Source organism: Oncorhynchus nerka, linkage group LG5 (assembly GCF_034236695.1).
Source record: "Oncorhynchus nerka isolate Pitt River linkage group LG5, Oner_Uvic_2.0, whole genome shotgun sequence".
Taxonomy (NCBI): Eukaryota; Metazoa; Chordata; class Actinopteri; order Salmoniformes; family Salmonidae; genus Oncorhynchus; species Oncorhynchus nerka.
Window position 1 is genome coordinate 58,262,435 of NC_088400.1, and position 22,741 is coordinate 58,285,175.

General features: G+C 42.5%; 1 protein-coding gene across 1 annotated transcript; it reads left to right on the forward strand.

The window, feature by feature from the left end:
• Nucleotides 1-9,007: 9,007 nt before the first annotated feature.
• On the forward strand, nt 9,008-21,496 carry LOC115129726 (actin-related protein 3-like). Its single transcript, XM_029660390.2, has 12 exons — nt 9,008-9,237; nt 9,771-9,826; nt 14,856-14,980; nt 15,401-15,511; nt 15,597-15,692; nt 16,035-16,142; nt 16,430-16,573; nt 16,808-16,981; nt 18,677-18,769; nt 19,019-19,144; nt 19,316-19,399; nt 21,058-21,496. Exons 1-12 carry the CDS (start codon nt 9,194-9,196, stop codon nt 21,151-21,153), a joined length of 1,257 nt encoding a protein of 418 aa, XP_029516250.1. The 5' UTR covers nt 9,008-9,193; the 3' UTR covers nt 21,154-21,496.
• Nucleotides 21,497-22,741: the final 1,245 nt, after the last annotated feature.

Genomic DNA, 22,741 nt, shown 5'->3' on the forward strand with positions numbered 1-22,741 from the left:
CTTCAAATGGCATTTTGTAGATTTTATGCATTTCTTTAAAATCAAAACAGACATCTTTCCTCAAAACAAAGGTTGTAAAAGTATGCTAGACATTTATGGAATAAATCATACACAGTTTGATGTTTGTGACAAACAGTGAATTAGTTATTGATTTATACCGCATTAAATGGCATTTTTATAGATTTGATGTATTTCTATCAAGTCAAAACTGGAATTTCTACTCAAAACAAAGGTTGTAAATGTATGCTAGACATTTATAGAATAAATCACATCTATTCCCATGATTCTGTGACAAACAGTGAATTAGTTATAGATTTTTACATTTATAAATGGCTTTTGGCGAATGTCTGTTGGATGTCTGTTGAATGTGTGAATATAAAACCAACTTTACCTCAGTTGCCAGGTGTGCATAATAATGTGTTGCCAGGACCGTAAGTTAGTAGACCGGTGACATCGAGCGGGAGTAGACATGACAAAAAGAGCTTGAATCCATCACCTCAAGGGAGTAAAAGGGAGTTGCATTTATTTTCTCATGCACAGATTTTGACAACAGCAACTAAGTCAACAGCAACTAAACAAACGGGTTTAGTTGCATTCGGGCAGGTAGCATTCTCCTGGCTTCCGCCAAACCCAGATTCCCAAATGCAAACGCGTTCTCTGAAGTGAAGAATCACGCTTCGGACTGCCAGATTGTGAAGCGTGATTCATCACTCCAGAGAACGCGTTTCCACTGCTCCAGAGTCCAATGGCGGGTAAGCTTTACACCACTCCAGGCGACGCTTGGCATTGCGCACAGAGATCTTAAGCTTGGCACGGCTGCTCGGCCATGGAAAACCATTTCATGAAGCTCCCTCCGAACAGTTTTTTTGCTGACGTTACTTCCAGAGGCAGTTTGGAACTCTGTACTGTGTGTTTCAATCGAAGACAGGTGATTTTTACAAGCTATGCGCTTCAGCACTTGGTGGTCCCGTTCTGTGAGTTTGTGTGGCCTACCACTTCGCGGCTGAGCTGGTGTTGCTCCTAGACATTTTCACTTCACAATAACAGTACTTACAGTTGACCGGGCAGCTCTAGCAGGGCAGACATTTGACGAACTGACTTGTTAGAGAGGTTGCATCCTTTGATGGTGCCACGTTGAGTCACTGAGCTCTTCAGTAAGGCCATTCTACTGCCAATGTTTGTCTATGGAGATTGGATGGCTGTGTGCTAGATTTTATACAACTGCCAGCAACGGGTGTAGCTGAAATAGTCAAATCCACTCATTTGAATGGTGTGTCCACATACTTTTGTATATTTAGTGAATATTTCTGTCCAGGTCCTGTGCAATGATTGGATTGGTATTCATCCTCTCTTTCTATAACTGGGGTCTTCAACCTTTTTCTTGACCAGGGAACCCCTCCCAAGCAAATCAGAGACCCAGGGACCCCTTTCATACATTAGCAAAAAAAAGCTTCTTTTTTTTATCACGTCTTGTCTTATCAACAGGTGAATGATAATGTCCAGGAGAAGTATTTTAACTGTACCGCAATTGAGAATCGATTCACGTTTAGATGGAGTATATGGTAGATAGGAAGGTCCAAATAATGAACAACTATCATGACTCAGGATATGACCAGGATGCAGACACAGGAGGCAGATAGTTTGGTTCTCAGAATATGTATTATAACAACGGGCAGGCAAAGGGCAGGTCAAGGGCAGGCAGAGGTTTGTAAATCCAAGGCAGAGTCAATCAGGGACAGAATGGCAGACAGGCTCAGGACAGGCAGAGGTTTGTAAATCCAAGGCAGAGTCAATCAGGGACAGAATGGCAGGCAGGCTCAGGACAGGCAGAGGTTTGTAAATCCAAGGCAGAGTCAATCAGGGACAGAATGGCAGGCAGGCTCAGGACAGGCAGAGGTTTGTAAATCCAAGGCAGAGTCAATCAGGGAGAGAATGGCAGGCAGGCTCAGGACAGGCAGAGGTTTGTAAATCCAAGGCAGAGTCAATCAGGGACAGAATGGCAGGCAGGCTCAGGACAGGCAGAGGTTTGTAAATCCAAGGCAGAGTCAATCAGGGACAGAATGGCAGGCAGGCTCAGGACAGGCAGAAAGGTCAGAACCGGGAAGACTAGAAGACAAGAACTGGAGAAACGGGAAACACACTGAAAAGACCTGACAAAACAAGACGAACTGGCAAGAGACAAACAGGCAAACAGAAAACGCAGGTATAAATACACAGGGGATAATGGAGAAGAATAGGAGACACTTGGTGGGGGGTGGAGACAAGCACAAGTAAGGTGAAACAGATTAGGGTGTGACATGACCCCCCTCTGCCCACCCACCCCCTTAGGGGCGGATAAGATAACATGATTTGTGATTTCTTAAGCCAAATTTACTTCTGAAATAATTTAGGCTTGCCTAAACAAACGGGGCAAATACTTATGCAACGACTATATTTGAGTTATTTAATTGTTATTCATTTGTAAAAAAAAAAATATAGAAATATATATGTATATACGCATGTATATATCTTGTGTAGATCAACGTAAAAAAAAGGTACAATTTCTATTTCAATCCCACAAAAAACGTATGTGAAAACAGGGTTTGTACTTTCTATTGGTACTGACTGTGCATTGTACTGTCAAATGCATATTGCCACCTACTGGTGAAATAGCAATATACCCCAAGTATAATAATTTACTGTATGCATCCTCTTTCTTATAGCAGTCCTTCAAATACAGTAACTCCGGCACTATACATTTCATATTAAATGACTGGAATCAAATGTACCTTTGAAAGGTTTCTCAGCTAAACTGTATTTATTTGTCAGCTTTTCCTTATCCCATCCTAATGTCAAGAAGGGCAGCAAAGAAGCCACTTCTCTCCAGGAAAAACATCAGGGACAGACTGATATTCTGAAAAAGGTACAGGGATTGGACTGCTGAGGACTAGGGTAAAGTCATTTTCTCTGATGAATCCCTTTCCAATTGATTGGGGAATCTGGAAAAGAAGCTTGTCCGGAGAAGACAAGGTGAGCGCCACCATCAGTCCTGTGTCATGCCAACAGTAAAGCATCTTGAGACCATTCATGTGTGGGGTTCCTTCTCAGCCAAGAGAGTGGGCTCACTCACAATTTTGCCTAAGAACACAGCCATGAATAAAGAATGGTACCAACACATCCTCCGAGAGCAACTTCTCCCAACCATCCACGAACAGTTTGGTGACAGACAATGCCTTTTCCAGCACGATGGAGCACCTTGCCATAAGGAAAAAGTGATAACTAAGTGGCTAGGGGAAAAAACATCAATATTTTGGGTTCATGGCCAGGAAACTCCCCAGACCTTAATCCCATTGAGAACTTGTGGTCAATCCTCAGAGGCGGGTGGACAAACAAAACCCCACAAATTCTGACAAACTCCAAGCATTGATTATGCAAGAATGGGCTGCCATCAGTCAGGATGTGGCCCAGAAGTTAATTGACAGCATGCCAGGGCTGTCACGCCCTGGTCTAAGTATTTTGTGTTTTTCTTCATGTATTGGGTCAGGCCAGGGTGTGGCATGGAGTTTTTGTATTGTGGTGTGTTTTGTCTGGGGGTTTTGGTGTGTATGTTAGTGGGATTGTAACTTAGTAGGGTGTTCTAGGAAAGTCTATGGCTGTCTGAAGTGGTTCTCAATCAGAGGCAGGTGTTTATCGTTGTCTCTGATTGGGAACCATATTTAGGCAGCCATATTCTTTGGTTGTATTGTGGGTGATTGTCCTGAGTGTCTTGATGTCCTTGTTAGAGGTTAGTAGACACATGTATAGGCTGTTTTCGGTTTCGTTTCGTTTATTGTTAGTGTTTTGTCGTGTTTTACGTTTGTTTAATAAAGATGAATCGCAATCGACACTCTGCAGTTTGGTCCGACTCTCCTTCACCATATGAAAACCGTGACAAGGGCGGATTGCAGTGGTCTTGAAAAAGAAGGGTCAACACTACAAATATTGACTCTTTGCATCAACTTCATGTAATTGTCAATAAAAGCCTTTGACACTTGTGAAATGCTTGTAATTATACTTCAGTATTCCATAGTAACATCTGAAAAAATATCTGAAGACATTGAAACAGCAAACTTTGTGGAAATTAATATTTGTGTCATTCTCAACTTTTGGCCATGACTGTACATTCTGAACTTTGTTGGAAGTCAGGTCACACGACCAAGGAGCTTTTGAAATTAAAAAATGTTAATAAATAATTGTGAAATTTAAATCGACAAAATGTGTGTCTATGCCATCAGGTTAGCTAGAATCAGTTTGAAAGTTTTAGGAATAGTGGTTAAAGAGTTGAAATTTAAAATGTTTAATTTGTCACTATGCTTACGATCACTAACTGCTCTTGGTGGACGTAAGGAAAAGTACAGGCGAATAGCCGTCGACTATCCAACCTGAATCTTTCTTTACTTCGGTTTTTCAGAGCTATGTGTCCCTCGAAGCTATAGGCTACTGCAGCCCCCACAAAAACCATCTCCACCGATCTGCTCTGTTTAAAGATGATATCATTGATTTACCTCCCATCAACCAGCCAATGAGGATTGTATTCCCTTCCACCATGACCACATGGAATGGAAGACCACTGATAAAGAAGATATATTAGCTGAGAGAGCTCTGGGGCTTAAAGCTGGATCCATCATGGAGGACCATCTTGCGGCTCCACTAGATCCAATCCTTGAGCTTTATAGAACATTGCCTTATTTCTCTCCAGGAAGAGTCATCCATCGCTCACGTCGGTGGTCCCTCACTCCCTGTATCCTCCCAAAGCCCTCAGCTTTCTCTTCTTGTTCAAACGGCCCTCTCCAGTCTCCAGTCAGTGGGAGAAACCATCCCTTTACTGTGTTGACACCAGGCCATCCTCCAAAAGTCTTCACCTCACTGTGCGTGCAGATGCACTCACACCTGCCTGCTGCCATTCCTGAGCAAGCTCTGTACTGGTAATGTCCCGATCCCGCAACTGAATCAACTTTAGGAGACGTCCTGGAGCTTGCGGGACTTTCTTGGGCGTCCTGAAACCTTCTTCACAACAATTGAACCGCTCTCCTTGAAGTTCTTGATGACCCGATAAATGGTTGATTTACAGTGCCTTGCGAAAGTATTCGCCCCCCTTGAACTTTGCGACTTTTTGGCTTCAAACATTTCAGGCTTCAAACATAAAGATATAAAACTGTATTTTTTTGTGAAGAATCAACAACAAGTGGGACACAATCATGAAGTGGAACGACATTTATTGGATATTTCAAACTTTTTTAACAAATCAAAAACTGAAAAATTGGGCGTGCAAAATTATTCAGCCCCCTTAAGTTAATACTTTGTAGCACCACCTTTTGCTGCGATTACAGCTGTAAGTCGCTTGGGGTATGTCTCTATCAGTTTTGCACATCGAGAGACTGACATTTTTTCCCATTCCTCCTTGCAAAACAGCTCGAGCTCAGTGAGGTTGGATGGAGAGCATTTGTGAACAGCAGCTTTCAGTTCTTTCCACAGATTCTCGATTGGATTCAGGTCTGGACTTTGACTTGGCCATTCTAACACCTGGATATGTTTATTTTTGAACCATTCCATTGTAGATTTTGCTTTATGTTTTGGATCATTGTCTTGTTGGAAGACAAATCTCCGTCCCAGTCTCAGGTCTTTTGCAGACTCAATCAGGTTTTCTTCCAGAATGGTCCTGTATTTGGCTCCATCCATCTTCCCATCAATTTTAACCATCTTCCCTGTCCCTGCTGAAGAAAAGCAGGCCCAAACCATGATGCTGCCACCACCATGTTTGACAGTGGGGATGGTGTGTTCAGGGTGATGAGCTGTGTTGCTTTTACGCCAAACATAACGTTTTGCATTGTTGCCAAAAAGTTCCATTTTGGTTTCATCTGACCAGAGCACCTTCTTCCACATGTTTGGTGTGTCTCCCAGGTGGCTTGTGGCAAACTTTAAACGACACTTTTTATGGATATCTTTAAGAAATGGCTTTCTTCTTGCCACTCTTCCATAAAAGCCAGATTTGTGCAATATACGACTGATTGTTGTCCTATGGACAGAGTCTCCCACCTCAGCTGTAGATCTCTGCAGTTCATCCAGAGTGATCATGGGCCTCTTGGCTGCATCTCTGATCAGTCTTCTCCTTGTATGAGCTGAAAGTTTAGAGGGACGGCCAGGTCTTGGTAGATTTGCAGTGGTCTGATACTCCTTCCATTTCAATATTATCGCTTGCACAGTGCTCCTTGGGATGTTTAAAGCTTGGGAAATCTTTTTGTATCCAAATCCGGCTTTAAACTTCTTCACAACAGCATCTCGGACCTGCCTGGTGTGTTCCTTGTTCTTCATGATGCTCTCTGCGCTTTTAACGGACCTCTGAGACTATCACAGTGCAGGTGCATTTATACGGAGACTTGATTACACACAGGTGGATTGTATTTATCATCATTAGTCATTTAGGTCAACATTGGATCATTCAGAGATCCTCACTGAACTTCTGGAGAGAGTTTGCTGCACTGAAAGTAAAGGGGCTGAATAATTTTGCACGCCCAATTTTTCAGTTTTTGATTTGTTAAAAAAGTTTGAAATATCCAATAAATGTCGTTCCACTTCATGACTGTGTCCCACTTGTTGTTGATTCTTCACAAAAAAAATACCGTTTTATATCTTTATGTTTGAAACCTGAAATGTGGCAAAAGGTCGCAAAGTTCAAGGGGGCCGAATACTTTCGCAAGGCACTGTAGGTGCAATCTTACTGGCAGCAATATCCTACCCTTTGAAGCCCTTTTTGTGCAAAGCAATGATGACGGCACGTGTTTCCTTGCAGGTAACCATGGCTGACAGAGGAAGAACAGTGATTCCAAGCACCACCCGCCTTTTGAAGCTTCCAGTTTGTTATTTGAACTCAATCAGCATGACAGAGTGATCTCCAGCCTTGTCCCCGTCAACACTCACACCTGTGTTAACGAGAGAATCACTGACATGATGTCAGTTGGTCCTTTTATGGCAGGGCTGAAATGCAGTGGAAATGTTTTTTGGGGATTGAGTTCATTTGCATGGCAAAGAGGGACTTTGCAATTATTGAAATTCATCTGATCACTCTTCATAACAATGCAAATTGCCATCATACAAACTGAGGCAGCAGACTTGTGAAAATGTATATTTGTGTCATTCTCAAAACTTTTGGCCACGACTGTGCACTCAGTGGCCCTACACATTGCACATCCTTGTTTGTCCATTTTCATCTCACAATTTTACATGAATATTTCAAAATGTAAAATGTCAATAGAGAATGTCCAATGACTACCCTACTATATTGCACACCCTTTAGTTTGTCCATTTTCATCTCACACATTTTTATATAAAATGTTTAAAAAATCTAATTTCAATTGTTCCTTGGTCATGTGACCTACTGGACTCAAACAAGGTTCAGAATGTACAATTGTGGGCCTACATATTGCACACCCTTTTGTTTATCAATTTTCATCTCACACGATTTTACATTCATTTTTCAACATTTCAATAGCTCCTTGGTCATGTGATCTACTGACTTCAAACAAGGTTCAGAATGTCTACTGACTACCCTTCTATATTGCACACCCTTTAGTTTGTCAATTTTCATCTCACATGATTTTGCATAAATTTGTCAAACATTTTTTCAAACGTAATGTGACCTACTGACCTCAAACTACTTTCAGAATGTCCACGGACTGGCGGAGATGGGTGCCTGTAAAGGGCAGTGAGCCCTGGAATGGGTTCGCCCCAAGAGAGGGGCCCAAGCCCTGGAAAGCATTGCGGTTTCAGCGGCATCTGGTGAGCTCTCCCTGGCCCTTAGGGTGTAAATCTCACTCCGGGCGGTACCCATATCTGCAGCAGGTCTCCAAGGCGAACAGCCTCTGGCATGTTATAACGCGCGCCGGAAAGTTGGAAAAAAAGATCTGTAACTTCGGGATAAGGATTGGCTCTAAGGGCTGGGTCGGTCTGGCTGGGGTGCGAAGCGGGGCTCGATCCGCCGCCCTCCTCTCGCCACCATTAGAAGGTCATTGTGCGGCCCATCTCGTAGTCTCTCGTGCGTGGTCTCGCAAGGGGCTGCATGCGGGGGTTCGTCAGGGTGCTGTCTGTCAGCGGGCCGAAGGCAGAATGGTTGGGGGTTGGGTCCGGCAACTCTGGACACGCGCCGGGCCCTTCTCGTAGATCTCCCCAGGTACGGTGCTTGCCGACCCACACATTGTAGGTGTGGAGGTCTCCTCTACGCTCACTAGACTTGAGGCAGAGACTAAACCCATTGGCATTGCATGGATCTGGCTCATGCCCTATGAAGTGGGAAGAGGTATCTCCAGCTTGTCTGGGGAGGGAGGCCTATATCTGATGTGGGTAGTACCATCTACGCCCATTGTTTTGCTGCGGAACCATAAAACAGACAGAAGAAGCCTAGGTTCCCACTGGGCACGGATCACTGAATGTCAACTTGATACAATTCAAAGGAACATACCAATATGTCACAGTCACAATTTTTCCAACATCATGACACTTATTTGGAGTCTGTGGCTCAAGTGGTTTGAAAGCTATTGTCAAATATCCAACTTGAAACTGATTTTAACTCGGTCTCTGAAAATGATGGAAACTTTGGAGATGGTCTTGGGTGAAACTGATCACTAATGCAGTTTACTTCTAGGATAGAGAGAAGAGAGTTTGGTTTTCATGTTCACCCAAAAGGTCAATCTAACGCATAGATACAATGCATTTTAATGTCATTGACGTCTATAGCGTCATGCAATGTTCAAAGAAGATATTATATTCAGATAGTCTTACTGCCCTCATATCAGTCGTCACAGAATCCTGTCCGTGAATTGACTGAACACAGTTATTCTGCTGCTACTATACAAACTATCGGTACATTATAGAGAATAATTGTTTAATATGTTTACATTCCAATTAGAACGTGTACATTCGCTTACTCTTCTGATAAAGTGCGATATGAGAAATGCTTTAACAAACGTTATGATCAGCGTCGCGTCAACCGCTTTCAACTTCCGCATCAGGTGATTGCCGAGGTAACTTCACTCTGCGGGTTCAGGGTTCCGCCTCTAAACTAGCTAGCTAAATAAATGGTTATCCCTCTACCCAAAACAAACGAATTTCATTTCTTTAAGACCCATTGGATTAAAGCAACAATTCACTATTGCACTCTGCAGTAGATATTTAGGAAAACATGGCTGGACGTCTACCGGCTTGTGTAGTTGACTGTGGCACAGGGTAAGTAGCAAGTGTTAATGCTAATAGCTAACTAACTGATTCATTGGCTTTAGCTAGATGCACCCAGACAGGGCAGAAATGTTGGGCGTGCAAAGTAAACCAATCAAGATAGCTAGCTACAACCTTAATTTGCTTAATTTCGTTTAATCCAGCCAGCAAGATAGCTAGTTAACCATTTTAGGCATTACAAGATAGCTTGCTAGTAGCTCATTTCAATCAGGGTTCCCCACTCGTTAAACGTTACATTAGTAACTTTAGTATGCATTGACTTTAATATTTTACCAGAGTCTACGTGACTGTTTCAATTTATGGAAGCGTATTAGTGGTTTCCAACCTTTTTCGGTTACTGTACCACCAACTGAAATTTCACTGCTCGGACTGAGTACCCCTATGTGCATTTTACCAGTAGGCCTATGGTCTCACGACCATATATATATATATAAGTACCACCAGGTTGTGAACCACTGCTTTAGATCATGCATCATTAGGATCTATATAACCCACAACTTTCTCATGCAATGCTTTTGTTGTAGGTACACAAAGATTGGATATGCTGGAAACACAGAGCCACAGTTTATTGTTCCTTCATGTAAGTATTTTTGTGTCACACAGCAGCGGTTCCCCAAACTCTGTGCACATTTTGTTTTTTTTGCCCGAGCACTAAACAGCTGATTCAAATAATCAACTAATCATCAAGCTTCGATAATTTGAATCACCTGTGTAGGGTTAGGGCAAAAACCACCCCTCTTCTAATGATAATGTACCATGTTTATTCATATGTAGTCCTTGGTCATGAGAATCAGTTCCTTTCCATTACACATGAGTCATTGGACTGTACTGAGGAGTTTTGTTAAGAGCCACGACGCTCGGTCTGAACATTAACACGCATCGCTTGCAGTATGATTTTGGAAGCATAAGAACCTTATCTTTCATATCAGCGAGAAATAATAAAAATAGGGTTAGCGTTTCCACACGGCGATATGTCCATGTTAAGGCGCTTGTTTATGGAAAATGGACAGAATAAGTGCTAAATAGCTATCTGCGTCTCCAAACACCTGCATCCTTACATTCAATATGATAGTCTGGTATGGGAATCTGAGAGTGAGGAGAAAAAGCAAACTAACCGGAATAGTCAACACAGGCAGCAAAGTAATTGGTCGACCACAGGCACATTTGAGCATTCTGTTCTATAAGGCAACCAAAAAGAAGGCACTGGCTTTTGTTGGCGACCCCCTCCCACCCTCTACACGCTCAGTTCGAGAGGCTTCCCTCTGTCCGGCACTTCAGAATGCGCATGGCCAAGAAGAACGTGTTCAAACATTAATTTGTTCCTTGTACTGTTGGACTACTAATTGCAAAGTAAATTGTATCGGTTTATGTACTTATCTATCTAGTGCAGTTGAGAAAGTGGTCGTTTGTGAGTGAATCTATTAATGTCCTCTGTTAGTGTATGCAACATGATGGACTGACTCGTTTAAATGTGTATGATGTGAGAATGTACAGTTTAAGTCGGAAGTTTACATTCACCTTAGCCAAATACATTTAAACTCAGTTTTTCACAATTCTTGACACTTAATCCTAGTAAAAAGACCCTGTCTTAGGTCAGTTAGGATCACCACTTTATTTTAAGAATATGAAATGTCAGAATAGCTTTTATTTCTTTCATCACATTCCCAGTGTGTCAGAAGTTTACATACACTCAATTAGTATTTGGTAGTATTGCCTTTAAATTGTTTAACTTGGGGCAAACGTTTCGTGTAGCCTTCCACAAGCTTCCCACAATAAGTTGGGTGAATTTTGGCCTATTCCTCCTGAAAGAGCTGGTGTAACTGAGTCAGTTTTGTAGGCCTTGCTTTTTCAGTTCTGCCCACAAATGTTCTATAGGATTGAGGTCAGGGCTTTGTGATGGCCACTCCAATACCTTGACTTTGTTGTCCTTAAGCCCTTTTGCCACAACTTTGGAAGTATGCTTGGGGTCATTGTCCATTTGGAAGACCTATTTGCGACCAAGCTTTAACTTCCTGACTGATGTCGTGGTATGTTTATTCAATATATCCAAAATCGTTTTCCTTCCTCATGCTGCCATCTATTTTGTGAAGTGCACCAGTCCCTCCTGCAGCAAAGCACCCCCACAACATGATGCTGCCACCCCTGTGCTTCATGGTTAGGATGGTCTTCTTCGGCTTGCAAGCCTCCCCCTTTTTCCTCCAAACATAACGATGGTCATTATGGCCAAACAGTTCGTTTATTGTTTCATCAGACCAGAAGACATTTCTCAAAAAAAGTGTGATCTTTGTCCCCATGTGCAGTTGCAAACCGTAGTCTGGCTTTTTCTATGGCGGTTTTGGAGCAGTGGCTTCTTCCTTGCTAAGCGGCCTTTCGGGTTATGTTGATATAGGACTCGTTTTACTGTGGATATAGATACCTTTGTACCTGTTTCCTCCAGCATCTTCATCAGGTCCGTTGCTGTTGTTCTGGGATTGATTTGCACTTTTCGCACCAAAGTACGTTCATCTCTAGGAGACGGAATGCATCTCCTTCCTGAGCGGTATGATGGCTGCGTGGTCGCATGGTGGTTAAACTTGCGTACTATTGTTTGTACAGATGAACGTGGTACCTTCAAGCATTTGGAAATTGCTCCCAAGGATGAACCAGACTTGTGGAGGTCTACAATTTTATATCTGAGGTCTTGACTGATTTTCCCATGATGTCAAGCAAAGAGGCACTGAGTTTGAAGGTAGGCCTTGAAATACATCTACAGGTACACCTCCAATTGCCTCAAATGATGTCAATTAGCCTATCAGAAGCTTCTAAAGCCATGACATAATTTTCTAGAATTTTCCAAGCTCTTTAAAGGCACAGGCAACTTAGTGTATGTAAACTTCTAAACCACTGGAATTAATCTGTCTGTAAACAATTGGTGGAAAAATGACTTGTGTCATGCACAAAGTAGATGTCCTAACCGACTTGCCAAGACTATAGTTTGTTAACAAAAAACTAGTTTCAATGTCTCCAACCTACGTATATGTAAACTTCCGACTTCGACTGTATGTGATTATTTTAATGGAAGGTGATGCCAAAGAAAAATGTCCATCCTGGATGGACAGTGTTATTCTGTTGTAAATGGAAGATGGATGCCACAAATGTGTTTTCACTGAAAATGTCTGTCTGCTGCAACTGTGTTAATACAGTGAGTGTGCATCTTGCATTTGTGAAATTATTTTGACGTGATATGAGAGTAGAGGGATTTATGTTTTCAGAAACATACCGCAATTGAAATTCGATTCAAGTTTAGATGGAGTATTTGTCTGTTTTGGCTTTCAGAGCCAATTTACCCTTTAAATAGAAAGTCCTTGGTCTATTAGGATTAACTTTAGGCTACTTTAGTCCATTATTTGGCTAACTCATAAGGCGGACATACTGTGTGGTCATTAGTTAAATGAATCTGCTGAAAGCATTTTGGTATCGGTCCTTCCTGTTTTTCTTATCTGATTGGAGTGGTCAAAGGAAGTAGGCGAGCACGCCTAATTCAACAAATGTAAAACCACAAAGTTTGAAGTTGGCCGCCTTCCTCTAGCATTGAGTCATCCAGTGGACGCTAAATGGCAATGCTAGCTTGTTAGAGGACCGTAGACTAGTTACTCGGTGACCAATCCAAACCATTTTTGTCTATTTTCAATCATCTTCGCCTATTCACTTGTTCTCAGTACTTGAAAGCTGTCCAGACACAGCTTGAAAGGAAGCTAGTCCAGCCTATATTCAGTGATATGGCTCCATAGCAGAAGTCCCCTTGTGCCCCTGCTGACTAGAATAACGGACAAGCTTGCCAAGGCCACCTGACTGTGGACTTGAAGTAGCCGGTAGATTGATGACGTGCACTTTTAGAAGCCTGGATGGATGACAAGTAGGCCTAAACATTTAGAGGCTCCAAGGAAGTAGTTGAACGAGCAATGTTCATCGTTCGACATTATAATAATATATAATGTATGCCATTTTAGTACACTTTTATCAAAATTGACTTAGTCATGCGTGCATACATTTTATGTACGTGTGGGCCCAGGAAACCAAAGTGCTCTTGGTAAATCTCAACTTTGTCAATGAAGTTACATTATGCAGTTAGATAAAGGCCCAATGCAGCTGTTTTTATATCAACATCAAATCATTTCTGGGTACAATTTAAGTACCCTACTGCAATAGCTTTCCATTAAAATGGTTAAAAAGAAACAAATGGCTTTTAAGCAAAATATTATAATTATCAAGCAGTAATGTTGCTAGGACTGTTTGGGAGGAGTCTGAGTGGGGATGGAAAAAAATAGCAGTTATTGGCAAAGCGGTTTGTAACTCTCTTTTGTTATTGGTGTAACTTATTTACCGTCTTGTGATGTCACCAGGCAAGCCATAACTCCACCCATGTAAAACCTGCTGATTAGAAGGTCCTGTATCGAATGTATTTTCAAATCAAAAGAGTGATGGCGCTCTCCCAGAAGCTTAGCTGGTGGGTAAAACACGTACATTCAGACAAAACAAAGGGGTGTAATGGGTTGGCACTCAAAGTTGTTGGATAAAGCTTACCTCATTTATTCAATGTTGTGAAAATAATTAAAAACATAAAATAACAGATCTGGTTGAAAATGGCATATCAAACATTTATTCCAGTGATAAAACTGTCTAAAAAGCAAAAGTAGGTTAAATTTGGTCATAAAGTCAGTATCGTCCAAAACACTTATGGGTTTGGTTTTGATTTAAACCATACCACGGGATACATATCTAGTTATATAGCAGAACACCGACAGCGAGAGACTTGCCCAGCAGCACAGAAGATCGGACTTTGTTTACATAGAACAACTCGTCACAAAAATATTTTACTTGAGAAATACTGCACCAAACACCTTAGCTAGATGTAAATACGTGCGACTAAAAGCACCTTGGCAAAAACGTTTTTAAAAAAAGACAGAATTCTTGAGTTACTATGAATTCCAAACCACTCCCATATTTATGTGTATTTTCCCTTCTGTACTTTAATTATTTGCTCATCGATATAACACTGTACATAGCCATATTATGACATTTGAAATGTCTGTATTCCTTTCAAACTTTTGTGCGTATAATGTTCACTGTTCATTTTTAATTGTTTATCCATTTCACTTGCTTTGGCATTGTAAACATGTTTCCCATGCCAAGAAAGCCCTTTGAATTGATTTGAATTTAATTGAATTCATTCTGACTATTTTGAGAAAGTGATACTGACTTTATTCCTACGGTGTCTCAGGAGGGACAAACCTCAGTAACCGCCACATCGAACAACACCCCCATGACTGAAATCTTGTTTTTTGTAATGAGCAACCGAAAAACCCATGCAGATTCAGTATCTCTTTCAAATGTGGCTATTTGTTTACTGATTTTACAAGACAAATCAAAGTAATAGGCCTGCCGCTCATTGAGTTTCCTCTCTTATGTTTAGCATAGGCAGTTTGCTTTCCCTATGCTTGATTTAATCAGCTCACCTGTGTAACGTTGCCTATCAGCACCCTCAAGTCATGATGTTTCAATCAACAATGTCCTAATCATATGTAGGCTGGTACTAAGGATTAATGGAGTTGAATCTGCCTAAACTTCAGGTATTGCCATCAAAGAGTCGGCCAAGGTTGGAGACCAAGCCCAGCGCAGGATGACGAAGGGGGTGGACGATCTGGACTTTTACATCGGTGACGAGGCAATAGACAAACCAAATTATGCAACAAAGGTACATTGTATTTTCCAGTGATGGAGGTTTACTTAAAGGGGAAGTCTGCAGTTGCTACATACGTTTTTGGACTTTAATGATATTAGTTCTGGAAGAATATAACTTTAATATGCCTCATGGGCTTAGTTCAACTGGCATATCCCATCAGAACCGAAAAATATCATCTATCATCTCCGATGTTTGTAAACAAAACATTGTGAAAACTACGATGTTGGATGGTCAGTCTTTGCAACCCTATCTCTATCTATGGATTTTTAGAACGGTTCAATTTCTTCAGCCCAATTAGTCAGCTTTTCTCGAAACAACAGTGTCGGGGAGTTCGCTTTGTTATTGCCCCTTTTTAAAGTTGAAATGTAAAGTCTGTTAGAACTGAGTAGCCTAATGGAGATATGTTGGGTGTGGTTGTTCCCCTTGTAACAGTGGCCCATTCGTCATGGGATCGTGGATGACTGGGATCTCATGGAGAGGTTCATGGAACAGGTCATCTTCAAGTATCTGCGGGCAGAGCCCGAAGACCACTACTTCCTCTTGGTACGTTCATAACATGCACGTTAGTGTGGAAAGTATGCTATTTAGTAGCCGGAACCTATGGGATTTGTACTTTACTTTTCCACAGACCGAGCCTCCTCTGAATACCCCTGAAAACCGAGAGTACACAGCAGAGATTATGTTTGAGTCCTTCAACGTTCCAGGTCTTTACATCGCTGTACAGGTAAATCCTCTCTGTTCTTGGTTGGTTCTATATAATCTCTTCCCTGCACCTCGTCATGTTCAAGGGTCAAGTCAAACTTGATTTTGAGTGCATTATCACAACTCTCAACACACTTCACAGAGGAAATGAGGGTGTCCGTGAAACTCCTGGGTGGATCTCAATTCTGGGTCCCTTTTCCAAAAAGGAGTAGGAGTGCTGATCTAGGTTCAGAACTCCCCTGACTATATAATTGTATTGATTTGTTATCTAAAATTCTAAACTGATCCTAGATTTAGCACTCCTTTGCGAATACGGGTTGTCGTCATTAGTGGAAAGTGACACGGTCTGTGTTTTCCTCCTCAGGCGGTCCTGGCGCTGGCAGCCTCATGGACCTCCAGACAAGTGGGCGAGAGGACCCTAACGGGGACGGTGATTGACAGCGGTGACGGGGTCACCCACGTCATCCCAGTGGTGGGTGCATTCGTTCGATCATCATTCCATACAGTCTTTACTAGAACTGGGTCATGTTTAGTAGGTAGCAAACGTTTTGAAACAAAGTGGAACGGGGAGGTACTTCCTGAACTTGTCCAACAAGAGTACATTTTCTTAATCTGCTGTAAATGTTTGGAACAGTGTGCCCTACTGAACACTACTCGGATGTATTCTAACTATATACTATTGCTAACACATACATGGTAACGTTACGTTACTGTACGAGTGATAATAGATTGTGTTGTCAATCGGTGTTTTTCTTCCAGGCAGAAGGCTACGTCATCGGTAGCTGTATAAAGCACATCCCCATCGCTGGTCGAGACATCACCTACTTCACCCAGCAGCTGCTGAGAGAGCGGGAGGTGGGCATCCCACCAGAGCAGTCATTGGAAACAGCCAAAGCCATCAAGGTACCAGCACATTTATAACTTTTTTGGTTCCCTTCACAAACCAAAGGAATTATTACCTGTATTATTTGTGAGCATGTCTCAGGTTAAACAGCAGAGGTCAGTAGTGCTGCACCATTGACCAGATATGTACAGTCACAGATCATGACTCCTTGTTAACTCTTTGGCATCTACCCAGTGTCTTATGTACACTCGGTTATGACTTACAATTGATAATGGTTCCATATTGTGTTCCAGGAAAGGTTCAGTTATGTCTGCCCTGACCTGGTGAAAGAGTTTAACAAGTACGATACGGACGGCTCTAAGTGGATCAAGCAGTACACGGGCATCAACTCCATCAGCAAGAAGGAGTTCACCATCGACGTGGGCTACGAGCGCTTCCTCGGCCCCGAGATCTTCTTCCACCCAGAGGTATGATCCCATTGATTTTCAATATATATTGTTGTGCTTGTGTTATGTAATGTATTGTATCTAGTGCTGAGTGATTTTGGTTTGATTATTAAAACATAATCACAGATTTCGGTTTCAATATTATTTTGAAAACATGAAATGCGTTGTTCATTATGTGGGTTGAATACTGTAACAACACAGAATAAAATAATTAATAAAAGTTGACGTGTATAAAATTAATAATGCTGACGTATAAAATTGAGCACACCGCCATGCAATCTCCATAGACAAACATTGGCAGTAGAATGTCCTTACTGCAGAGCTCAGGGACTTTCAATGTGGCACCCTCATAGGATGCCACCTTTCCAACTAGTCAGTTTGTCAAATTTCTGCCCTGCTAGAGCTGTGCCGGTCAACTGTAAGTGCTGTTATTGAGAAGTGGAAACATCTAAGAGCAACAACGGCACAGCCGTGAAGTGGTAGGCCACACAAGCTCACAGAACGGGACCGCCAAGTGCAGAAGCGCATAGCGTGTGAAATTAATCTGTCCTTGGTTGCAACACTCACTACCGAGTTCCAAACTGCCTCTGGAAGCAACGTCGGCACAATAACTGTGTCGGGAGCTTCATGAAATGGGTTTTGATGGCTGAGCAGCCGCACACAAGCCTAAGATCACCATGCGCAATGCCAAGCGTCGGCTGGAGTAGAGTCTAGCTCGCCGCCCTTGGACTCTGGAGCAGTGTAAATTTGTTCTCTGTAGTGATGAATCAGGCTTCACTATCTGGCAGTCCGACAGACAAATCTGTGTTTGGCGGATGCCAGGAGAGCGCTACGTGCCCAAAAGCAATGGTCTGGGGCTGTTTTTCATGGTTCGGGCTAGGCCCCATAGGTCCAGTGAAGGGAAATCGTAACGCTACAGCATACAATGACATTCTAGACAATTCTGTGCTTCCAACTTTGTGGCAACAGTTTGGGGAAGGCCCTTTCCTGTTTCAGCATGACAATATCCCCGTGCACAAAGCGAGGTGCATACAGAAATGTTTTTTTGAGATCGGTGTGGAAAAACCTGACTGGCCTGCACAGAGCCCTGACTTCAACCCCATCGAACACCTTTGGGATGAATTGGAACGGTGACTTCGAGCCAGGCCTAATCAGCCAACATTAGTGCCGACCTCACTAACGCGCTTGTGTCTGAATGGAAGCAAGACCCTGCAGCAATGTTTCAACATCTAGTGGAAAGTCTTGAAGAGTAGAGACTGTTATAGCAGCAAAGGGGGGACCAATTCCATATTAATTCCTATGATTTTGGAATGCGATGTTCAACGGGCAGGTGTCATATGATGTACCTCGCAAAGTAACAGCTGCTCTCTGTCACCTCACGACCACTCTTCTCTGTTCAGTAGCAAGCTTAAAAGAAAGACTGGACAAGTAGATGCACAATGGATTATGGTCATTGTAGCTAATTACCACATTTTAATGCGCTAAACTATATAGAATATTGGCCTGTTGGAAACTACAACTACATTGCACAGTTCAGGCTGGATCTGATTTATCTCTAGAGATACTGTGAGACATGTGGCATTGAGCTCACAGGGAAAAAACTGAACGAATTGGAATTCAAATAGTTGAACTGACATTTCTGTTAATCACTCGGCTCTAATTGTATCATAATAACATTGGTTGTACTGTATGTGTTGTACTTTCCTCCTCCCCCAGTTTGCCAACCCCGACTTCACCCAACCAATCTCCGAGGTTGTTGATGAAGTCATTCAGAACTGCCCTATTGACGTCAGACGTCCCCTCTATAAGGTACGTCTGGGGAGTTCAAGTTTGTTTTATTTCTTTCACATGACAGGTGACAAGAACATTGCGTTTGACAATAGAAAAGCAGTCCTCGTGATTTACTGAAACTATATACTTAGGCCAGATACTGAGACTTGTCTCCATCCAGAAGTTATGAGTTTAAGTAGGAGGATGAAATGTTTGACTTTCTAAGTGATCTATTCAGGAGTATGTCGAGGTTCCAAGTGTCTATTTACCTTGTCTGTTGCTATGCAGAACATTGTGCTCTCTGGAGGCTCCACTATGTTCAGAGACTTTGGCCGACGTCTGCAGAGGGACCTGAAAAGGACAGTGGATGGCAGACTGAAACTCAGTGAGGAACTGAGCGGTGGCAAGCTGAAGGTGAGAACCGATTTGACATTTGACCTAGTCAGCTGATGTACTCTATAGGGATGCTACAGCTTTATGGGTGTTGTGGCTCCTAAAATGTTCAAAATGATGTCATATTTTTGAATTTCCAGCATAATCATAGGTGTTATTTGCTCAATGACATGTTTCATGTTTTCTTGCCAGCCCAAACCCGTCGACGTGCAAGTCATCACTCACCACATGCAGAGATATGCTGTTTGGTTCGGCGGGTCTATGTTGGCATCAACTGTGAGTTCTAAAACTTTGTAACATGAGTTAACAAAGATCCCTCTATCAGAGAGATATATATATATATACTGCTCAAAAAAATAAAGGGACCACTTAAACAACACAATGTAACTCCAAGTCAATCACACTTCTGTGAAATCAAACTGTCCACTTAGGAAGCAACACTGATTGACAATAAATTTCACATGCTGTTGTGCAAATGGAATAGACAACAGGTGGAAATTATAGGCAATTAGCAAGACACCCCTAATAAAGTAGTGGTTCTGCAGGTGGTGACCACAGACCACTCAGTTCCTATGCTTCCTGGCTGATGTTTTGGTCACTTTTGAATGCTGGCGGTGCTTTCACTCTAGTGGTAGCATGAGACGGAGTCTACAACCCACACAAGTGACTCAGGTAGTGCAGCTCATCCAGGATGGCACATCAATGCGAGCTGTGGCAAGAAGGTTTGCTGTGTCTGTCAGCGTTTTGTCCAGATCATGGAGGCGCTACCAGGAGACAGGCCAGTACATCAGGAGACGTGGAGGAGGCCGTGTGCATGTGTCTGCTCAAACGGTCAGAAACAGACTCCGTGAGGGTGGTATGAGGGCCCGACGTCCACAGGTGGGGGTTGTGCTTACAGCCCAACACCGTGCAGGACGTTTGGCATTTGCCAGAGAACACCAAGATTTGCAAATTCGCCATTGGCGCCCTGTGCTCTTCACAGATGAAAGCAGGTTCACACTGAGCACATGTGACAGAGTCTGGAGATGCCGTGGAGAACGTTCTGCTGCCTGCAACATCCTCCAGCATGACCGGTTTGGCGGTGGGTCAGTCATGGTGTGGGGTGGCATTTCTTTGGGGGGCCGCACAGCCCTCCATGTGCTCGCCAGAGGTAGCCTGACGGCCATTAGGTACCGAGATGAGATCCTCAGACCCCTTGTGAGACCATATGCTGGTGCGGTTGGCCCTGGGTTCCTCCTAATGCAAGACAATGCTAGACCTCATGTGGCTGGAGTGTGTCAGCAGTTCCTGCAAGAGGAAGGCATTGATGCTATGGACTGGCCCGCCCGTTCCCCAGACCTGAATCCAATTAAGCACATCTGGGACATCATGTCTCGCTCCATCCACCAACACCACATTGCACCACAGACTGTCCAGGAGTTGGCGGATGCTTTAGTCCAGGTATGAGAGGAGATCCCTCAGGAGACCATCCGCCACCTCATCAGGAGCATGCCCAGGCGTTGTAGGGAGGTCATACAGGCACGTGGAGGCCACACTACTGAGCCTCATTGTGACCTGTTTTAAGGACATTACATCAAAGTTGGATCAGTCTGTAGTGTGGTTTTCCACTTTAATTTTGAGTGTGACTCCAAATCCAGACCTCCATGGGTTGATACATTTGATTTCCATTGATCATTTTTGTGATTTTTTTTGTCAGCACATTCAACTATGTAAAGAAAAAAGTACTTAATAAGAATATTTCATTCATTCAGATCTATGATATGTTATTTTAGTGTTCCCTTTATTTTTTTGAGCAGTGTATATATATATTCTATTGATGTAAAAGCTAAAGACAGACACGTGGAGGCTTTGTTAGCCTTGGCTAGAATATAAAATAGGAAACTTGAAAAAGTGTACACCAACAAATAATAACTGTCATACTACTCTTTCATCAGCCGGAGTTTTACCAAGTGTGCCACACCAAAAAAGACTATGAGGAAATCGGACCGAGCATCTGCCGCCATAACCCTGTCTTCGGGGTCATGTCTTAAAAAGGACTTCCCTCAGTTATCACTGGAGCTTGCAGTTTGGAGCAGAGTGGACGGACAGAGGCAGAGTGGCATTACTGCACTACGGTCGCTGCTTAATCCAGCCTATTTCCAGGGCTATGGTTAAAGACAAAATACAGGAAGAGAATGACAGAAATAGAATGACTAGATTCTATTCCTATGGAGAATGACTCATTTATCAACTGCAGACCAACTATCAGGCTGACAAACGGGGGGTGAATATCTATGTAAAAGAGAAGGAAATGGTGTCTTAAAGCATTTTCAGAGCAATTGTGTGGACACAGAATAATGTGCAAGATAATAAAGGCAACTCATGTATGGTTAAGTATGTGCCCGACATATGTTATTATTATGGTGTCCACACGTACAGCAATTAAGTACAGTTGGATTCTATTTAGTCAATAGCTCTTTTTTTCAGATGTTCAAGGGTAGAGCTTGTTGATATTTCATATTGAGTCTTTTTTTATATATAATATATATATATACACACACAGTCGTGGCCAAAAGTTTTGAGAATGACACAATATTCATTTTCACAAAGTCTGCTGCCTCAGTTTGTATGATGGCAATTTGCATATACTCCAGAATGTTATGAAGGTTGATCAGATGAATTGCAATTAATTGCAAAGTCCCTCTTTGCCATGCAAATGAACTGAATCCCCCAAAAACATTTCCACTGTACAGGGATTGGACCGCTGAGGACTGGGGTAAAATCATTTTCTCTGATGAATCCCCTTTCCAATTGTTTGCGGCATCTGGAAAAAAGCTTGTCCTGAGAAGACAAGGTGAGCGCTACCATCAGTCCTGTGTCATGCCAACAGTAAAGCATCCTGAGACCATTCATGTGTAGGGTTGCTTCTCAGCCAAGGAAGTGGGCTCACTCACAATATTGCCTAAGAACACAGCCATGAATAAAGAATGGTACGAACACATCCACCGAGAGCAACCATTCAGGAACAATTTGGTGATGAACCATGCCTTTTCCAGCATGATGGAGGACCTTGCCATAAGGCAAAAGTGCTAACTAAGTGGCTCGGGGAACAAATCATTGAAATTTTGGGTCCATGGCCAGGAAACTCCCCAGACCTTAATCCCATTGAGAACTTGTGGTCAATCCTCAAAACCCACACATTCTGACAAACTCCAAGCATTGATTATGCAAGAAAGGGCTGCCATCAGTCAGGATGTGGCCCAGAAGCTAAATGACAGCATGCCAGGGCGGATTGCAGAGGTCTTGAAAAAGAAGGATCAACACTGCAAATATTGACTCTTTGCATCAACTTAATATAATTGTCAATAAAAGCCTTTGACACTTATGAAATGCTTGTAATTATACTTCAGTATTCCATAGTAACATCTGACAAAAATATCTAAAGACACTGAAGCAGCAAACTTTGAAAATTAATATTTGTGTCATTCTCAAAACTTTTGTCCACGACTGTACACATGCATACACACACTACCGTTCAAAGGTTTGGGGTCACTTAGAAATGTTATTGTTTTGAAAGAAAAGCATGTTTTGTTTGTCCATTAAAATAACATCAAATTGATCATAAATACAGTGTAGACA

Bases quoted from the DNA above. Each gene is read 5' to 3' on its own strand.
- LOC115129726 (XM_029660390.2), top strand. From the start codon at position 9,194: ATGGCTGGACGTCTACCGGCTTGTGTAGTTGACTGTGGCACAGG. The intron at 16,982-18,676 runs GTATGATCCCAT...CTCCTCCCCCAG, and splicing joins AGATCTTCTTCCACCCAGAG to TTTGCCAACCCCGACTTCAC. The intron at 19,400-21,057 runs GTGAGTTCTAAA...CTCTTTCATCAG, and splicing joins GGTCTATGTTGGCATCAACT to CCGGAGTTTTACCAAGTGTG.